Here is a 7,500-nt window from a genome sequence, read left to right on the forward strand (position 1 = left end):
AATATTATACATAAGCATCTGCATATAAGAATTTTCTAATCTAGCACTAATAAAAGTCTCAGTCACTATAAAGAAATTATTTCTTTGAATATTTTTATTAATATTACGTTTAATAAAAGTCAAAATCATTTTGGTCCTAAAACGCACAAAAACAAGCACACACACACACACATGCTGCGTTTTTGTGGGAGAACAGTTGGAGGTGTATTTTTAACAGCGTGCTGGGTGTCACAGCAGCTCTTTTCAATCAGAAATAAGTCCATGCTCTGGCTCTGCCTTCTCCTCGGAAGCGTGGCTGCCTGATTTAGGTGCGCGCACACACACACACACACACACACACACACACACACACGTATGAGAACTGATGCAAACCCGGGACACGTTCTCATTCTGGTCAAACCCACAATAGTGACAACCTGCATTTCAGCGCAGGCACAGACAGCTGCTGCTAATGAGACTCTCAGTACCCCTGTGTGCAGTACAGAGAGATATGGAGATAGACAGAGAGGGGAAACCAGAGGCCAGGATAATCGCCAAATATTCCAGGGGTCCTCATCGCACTGAGAGAACATATATATATACGTTCATCATAAAATAGAGCAGAAATGTGAGGGTCAGATCTTTCAGTTTACTTTCTTTTAGCAGAAATCAACTTGCTGTTCTTCGTTTTATTGCTCTACACTTTTCTGGTCCCATTTTTTTGAGCTAGAATCACAGCATTGGTTTTTTTTTTCATGGAAAATAAATAGACAAATGTTGAGACAATTCGTCCCTTCTAGGGTACCTTAGAAACAGCCTAGCAACACCCCTTAGCAACCATCTGGGATAGAATAGCACTGCCGTAACAACACTTTAGCAACCACCTGGGAAACCATAGCAATAGCCTAGCAACACCCTACTGACCACCGTGGATTCCATAGCAATGACCTAGCAACACTTTAGCAACCACATGGGATACCATAGCAACGGGCTAGCAGCGCCTTAGTGACCACTATTCTTTAGCAATGACCTAGCAACACTTCAGCAGCCACCTGGTATACCATAGCAACACCTTAATGACTGCCATGGATTCCATAGCAACGGCCTAGCAACGCTTTAGCAACGCCCTGACATAACACAGACAGTTCACCCCACCTGGCATACCTTAGCAACAGCCTAGCAACACCCCTTAGCAACCATCTGGGATAGAATAGCACTGCCGTAACAACACTTTAGCAACCACCTGGAAAACTATAGCAACGGCCTAGCAACGCTTTTGCAACCACCTGGCATAACACAGACAGTTCACCCCACCTGGCATACCTTAGCAACAGCCTAGCAACACGCCTTACCAACCACCTGGGATAGCATATCAGTGGCCTAGCAACACCTTATGGGCGACCTTGGATTTCATAGCAATGGCATAGCAACTCCTTAGCAACCACCATGGATTCCATAAAAATGGCCTAGCGATGCTTTAGCAACTACCTGGGAAGCCATAGAAACATTCTCGCAACACCTTAGTGACCATGTGGGATTCCACAGCGATGGCCAAGCAACATTTTCACGACCACCTGGGATAAATCCGCACAACTTAGCAACCACCTGGGTTTTCATAGCGACGGCTTTGCCAAGCCAACTTGCAGATCATACAAACATTTCCATCCTGGTTGCGGTGATGTGACGCTATTATTGGGCGAATGATGCCCACCTTGCTATTTATTGTTTGTTGTTACCTTTGGGAGTTTCCCTGGACCTTGAGCACACGATTTTGTTCCACAGCCTTATCTTATCTAAACTCAAGTCAGTTCGACAGCACGAGTACAGCTTTCTGCGCCTTTGAGTTGTTTGTTGTCTGATGTTTGTGTCACTTCTTTCTCTCAGGGGCCTCAAGGTGAGCCCGGACCTCCCGGACAGCAAGGAAACCCCGGCGCTCAGGTGAGATTGAGGCCACGCCTCCTCTGAGAAATGGTCCTCTCACATCGCATGAAATTTCGTCTCTCAGAATCCGACGACGCGACTGCCTCTTTTCTCAGAGGAAGCGCGTCGCAGCCTTCACCAGCTTTGTGTGATAGAGTGATGCTGAACTGGAGAGAAAAATTAGGTCAAAACCCCAAAAATAAATAAATAAATAAATAATTTCCATTCTGTTACACACAAGTGGCCAGGGTGGAGCCCTGGTCCTACAGCATGGTGGAGAAACCAACTCCACTGTGAACGTGCATCAGGTCCAGATGTGTCTGTAGAACCTGCGCTGCTGGAATAGGGACGAGCTCTTTGTTGTATAAGATAAGAGACAGATGACTCTGGTGTTTCTTCACAGGGACTGCCAGGGCCTCAAGGAGCCATTGGACCACCTGGAGAAAAGGTAACGCATGTGTTGTGTGAGGGTGAACGTAGTGATAATGAAGGAAACGCATGTGGTACTACAGTACTAGGCTTACTGCCTGTTTCAGACCAGTTTAGCTACGGGAGCCTTTCCCCGCCGGACAGAGGAGAAACCGATCACATGTACTTTTAGTTTACTCCTCTGTTTCTGCCAGCACCCTGTCCAAATCTGAACGTAGTGTCTTGAGATAATGTTGACTTACTCTGCAAAAATGACTTAGTTTCTCAAGATATTGTCTTGGTATGTCAGAATGACTCGTTTTCTCAGAATTTTGACTTTTTATTTTGAAATAATGACTTATTATCCCTAAATGTTCTATTGAAATAATGATTTTTTTTCTCTGAATTTTGACTTTCTGTGTTTAAATAATGACTTATTGTCTCTAAATTTGGACTTCTTCTTTTGAAATAATATTTTTTTTTCTCCGAGTTTTGAATTTCTATTGAAATAATGACTTAATTTGACTGTAAAAATAAAATCTTAGTACCTCAAAGTTTTGACTTTGAGTTTCTATGATAGAATGACTCATTTTCTCTGAATTTTGACTTAATTCTGAGTTGCAAAGGCAATATTTCGCGACACTAAGGCGAAATTTTGGGATGATTATTCATTCTTTACAGATAATAAATCCTAATATTGAAAATATAAATCACGATGTTAAGCTGCACATTCACCCTTTAGCTGTGGGGAATATTTGTTTGGCTCTGTGTGGCGGGAATCGGCGCTCATATTAAATGAATGTGCCGTGTGGATTAAGCACATGTATGGCAATCTATGTTTTATGCCTTCTGTATTTTTCATGCCTGCCTGAAAAAAGGCCTTGCAGTGGTAATTGGAGCTGAATTGAGCTGTAACGGTGCTCTGTGTTCGTGTGTGATGTTCATTCTCTGTTTTTTCTCTGCAGGGACCGACAGGGAAGCCAGGCCTGCCAGGCATGCCAGGAGCTGATGGACCTCCAGTGAGTCTGAGACGTATAAACACACACACACACACACACACACGTGTGCTCTGATTGCTCCCAGTTTGCAGCGAGCAGGTGTTTCCCAGTCCAGCAGGTGTAGAGACGAGGATGGCAGGTGATAACACGGGAAAACACCTGCTGGATGCTGGACAGAGAGAGAGAGAGAGAGGGAGAGGGGCGAGTGAGCAGAAGACAGAGCAGGAGAGAGAGTCCTCAACCTGAGGCTGCACAACTCAACTACTTATTGCCTTTTTCGCTTCATTATGGTGAACATAAGCCAGTTAATTGGCTTATAATATGCAGATTAGGTCTTATTTAGTGCAGCTGATGAAGACTCCGTATGGGAGTTATTAGTGTCACTTCGCTGAAGATCCAGTGTATATTACGCAATTATTTATATCCAGTTACTTGAGTACAAAATTACATAATGACATTTCAACAAGTTCGCATCTTATTTTTGTCCTTTTGTCTCAAAAAGTGAGAAAGACGTGTTTTGTGTTTGTGAGATATGAGTGATGAGCAGTATCTTTAAGGGTTATCAGCTTTAAGGGTTGAGCTCGTCAACAACACTTTGATTATTAGTTGTTATAGGAACCTAATTTGAGTCGTCATTTTGGGATAATGTGCCAAACTTTTAGAAATTTGTGATGTTTTTATTTAAATTATTTTAGTAAGTCACAATTATTTTTGAGTTCAAAAGTTTGAGAACATCAGTCAACACTGTGAGACACTCATTCAGCTTTTTTCAGACAGAACTTCATTGAGAAAACGTCCAGAATTATGAGAAAACAATGCAGTTTTGACATATTAAGTCACATTTAAAAAAAAAGAGAGTTCATATATCCATATATGACAGAAGTTTCAGAAAATGCGTCACTGTTCTGAGAGTCAGCTGTTTTCACATTGCGCTGCCAGAAGAATATGAGGAGAGAATAATAAAGCATGTATGATTAGTTACTGAGAACACGTCTGTCTGGTAGTAACATCTCCGCTTTAACACACACAGGGTCACCCAGGAAAGGAAGGTCCCTCTGGTGAGAAAGGCAACATGGTAAGAATGACCGTGATTACAAACGCAGAATGACCGTTATTATCCTTTCTCTTATTATTATCATTTCAGCCGTGCTGTCTTTACCCCCTGTTTTCTCTCTATTGTCCAAATGGCAGTCTAATCATATATTAAGAGTCTTCATACGATCACGTTCTCTCTCTCTCTCTCTCTCTCAGGGACCCCCCGGCGCTCAGGGACCAATCGGCTATCCTGGACCCCGAGGTGTGAAGGTAAGCTCTGCTCTGAAGGATAAAATGGATGGTTACGGTTCTGCTGTCTGATTGGCCGAGCCACGTTCAAGGCTGCCCGTTATGCAACTCTATTCATTCTGCATTCAAGCCGTTCGTTTGCTTGGCAGCCGTGGCCTACTGTTGTGTTGTTGTTGTTCTTATTGTTAAAGCTAAATAGTTTCTTTAATGTAATTGCATTACAATTAATATATAATTGATGATGTAGCTAATATAATGAATTTGTGTCTGCTGGACTTTGCATTTCAGTACAAAACAACACCCCTTAACTGTGGTAATCCAGCACAACTCACAGCCCACAGTGAATTTGTGAGGGTATTCGGCCGGATTTCCGGCGATGTTTTAGTGTCATTTTTTATTCATATGACTTTATTCAAGTAACCTCATGTGGCCATGACTGTGTAATACTGTTGGGTTTAGTTTTACACTGGTAGGTGGGTGAACCCCCTTAAAATCCCGGGCTTAGTACAAACTAAGGCCTATTACTCAGTAACTACAGGGACGTCAGTGCAACGTGGTTGAGCTGCTCTTCGGTTATAGAGCTGTATAATATAATAACTTTATAAAAGCTGCTCTTAACTTGGATTCTCCTGATGGTCTTAGTCCCGTCCAAATCGAGCAGGTCAGTGATTGTGTTAATCCTGAGTTCTCACGTTTTCTTAGAATCCCAGGCAACCAAAGTCTGTGTTTCGGTTCATTTACTTTTACGTTGGTTTATTTCATTTGTAGTACAGTAATCATGAATGGGTAATGATGTGAGCGCTGTATGAGGGGCGGAGCAGGCTAGGAGTGTTGGAGAGAGAGCTGTCAATCAAACACGCAGTTAGCCACACCCACACAGGTCTCAGATAGGTCTGATGTTGCTTATGTTTATAGTTTTCATTCAAGCTTTGCTGGATGTTTAATATGACAGTATAACAGTCAAATTGAGCTTCGTATAAATGTTTGATGTTGGTGTCTTTGACTTGAGGCACTTGAGGTAAAGAAGCATCTCGGTGGGCCAAATCAAGCTGAGATGGGTGGTCCTACCTCAAGCGCACAGGACATAAACATGTAACATGTCAGAACGTCTGTATGCGCTTTCTGTAAGTTGTCCAGCTGATAGCACACAGCGCTCGGTCAGGGCTGGGTAGATTAGAGTGACCGGACGTACCTGCAGATTTTATGCCGGTGAGCAGCTGAACGTGCAGCACATGGAGCTTCAGCTTATTCACAGACTGCTGGCCCAGAGTTTCGGGCAGTCCAGCTGCTGTGGAGCTGAATGCAGTTTAATATTCGATTCTGTAGGCTGACCAGTCTGACCAGTCTGACCCTGACCAAAGACCACACTGTGGGAGATTAGAGCACCGATTCCACTCTGAGATTAGAACCTTACCGAGTGCTGGGGGGCAGACGGGGTTTGGGCAGGTGATCCAAGAAGTACGTATGGTGTGATGTGTAATCATGTTTTCTCTCTCTCTCTCTATCTCTCTCTCTCCCTCTCTCTCTCTCTCTCTCTCTCTCTCCTTTTCCTCTTCCTCTCTCTCCTTTTCTTCTCTCTCTCTCTCCCTCTCTCTCCTTTTCCTCTCTCTCTCTCTCTCTCTCTCTCTCTCTCTGTCTCTCTCTCCTTTTCATCTCTCTCTCTCTCTCTCCTTTTCTTCTTCTCTCTCTCTCTCTCTCTCCCTCTCTCTCTCTCTCTCTCCCTCTCTCTCTCTCTCTCTCTCTCTCTCTCTCTCTCCCTCTCTCTCTCTCTCCTTTTCTTCTCTCTCTCTCTCTCTCTCTCTCTCTCGCTCTCTCTCTCTCTCTCTCTCCTTTTCTTCTCTCTCTCTCTCTCTCCCTCTCTCTCTCTCTCCTTTTCTTCTCTCTCTCTCTCTCTCTCTCTCTCTCTCTCTCTCGCTCTCTCTCTCTCTCTGTCTGTCTCTAGGGTGCTGATGGAGTCCGTGGGCTGAAAGGAAACAAGGGTGAAAAGGTACCGTGTGTTTAAATGCACTTTCTTTGTTTCATTATTTCTTTTCTTTTCCTTTTTCTTTTTACTTCGTGTGCTTTTCTTTATATCCCCAACCGAGCAACTTAAAAATCCAGATTTTACAAAAGTAGAGGGTCTTTTAAAAGCCGGGAACTGCAGAGTCCTGTATTATTTCAATATAAAGTTATAGCCCACGAGAGTGTGAGAAACGAGGCTCCACAAATAGCCGTTTCTATGGAGACAGGAACGGTCCGAATGTGTGGGAGACCCTCAGGACTGTGAGGTGGACCAAGTCTTCAGTATAGATACTCTGCGTAAGGCTGGGAGACGGTCACGAGCGCCTGCGCCACGTCGATGTCTGAAGTTTGCTTCTTTAGTTTTGCGCTGGTGTAGATTTGCTTATGATGAGACGCTACAGATGAACAGGGCTGTTTTCCCAAAAACACCTGAAATAAGAGCCATGGTCTGAGCAGTTTCCGGGTAGTTGTTAGGAATGTAAAACAGTTCTATGCTTTACTGAAAGAGTCACTGTAACACTGATACAGACAAGCTCAAATATATGCCAATGTGTGTTACAAGCTTCATAAAACAGTCGAAAATTTTACAAGCTACAAATGTCAGTGTTTAATCTAGGACAGCCAGAAATGTGTGTGACTGTTAGCATGGTGCTAACAGACTATTAGAAACCCCATTGGCGTGCTAGCAGAATTAAGCATTACTGTGGAGGTGGGTTTCTTTCCTTAAGGCTGAGTTATATTAAATGTTACCAGGAGGGAGTCGAGTATTTTGCGGTGGCGCAGAAGTGGGTCGAGTGGGGGAGTGAGTTGGGATAGGGAGTGGGCCAGGTGGGGGTCAGGTGGTTTGCAGTGGCGCAGAAGTGGGTTGGGATAGGGAGTGGGCCAGGTGGGGGTCAGGTGGTTTGCAGTG

The 7,500-nt window shown here is 43.8% G+C and overlaps 1 protein-coding gene across 3 annotated transcripts in view; it reads left to right on the forward strand.

The window, feature by feature from the left end:
• The window catches only part of col5a1 (procollagen, type V, alpha 1), a 164,316-nt gene that overhangs the window by 110,585 nt on the left and 46,231 nt on the right, over positions 1-7,500 (forward strand). For all 3 annotated transcript variants that reach the window (XR_005131635.1, XM_037546017.1, XM_037546018.1), the window contains exons 23-28: positions 1,864-1,917; positions 2,303-2,347; positions 3,273-3,326; positions 4,336-4,380; positions 4,557-4,610; positions 6,532-6,576. Coding sequence is in view for 2 of the 3 variants with exons in the window: in XM_037546017.1 (XP_037401914.1) it covers positions 1,864-1,917; positions 2,303-2,347; positions 3,273-3,326; positions 4,336-4,380; positions 4,557-4,610; positions 6,532-6,576 (297 nt within the window). In the remaining variant the exon portion in view is untranslated. The remainder of the gene's footprint in view (positions 1-1,863; positions 1,918-2,302; positions 2,348-3,272; positions 3,327-4,335; positions 4,381-4,556; positions 4,611-6,531; positions 6,577-7,500) is intronic.

Source organism: Pygocentrus nattereri, chromosome 16 (genome assembly GCF_015220715.1).
Source record: "Pygocentrus nattereri isolate fPygNat1 chromosome 16, fPygNat1.pri, whole genome shotgun sequence".
NCBI classification, from domain to species: domain Eukaryota; kingdom Metazoa; phylum Chordata; class Actinopteri; order Characiformes; family Serrasalmidae; genus Pygocentrus; species Pygocentrus nattereri.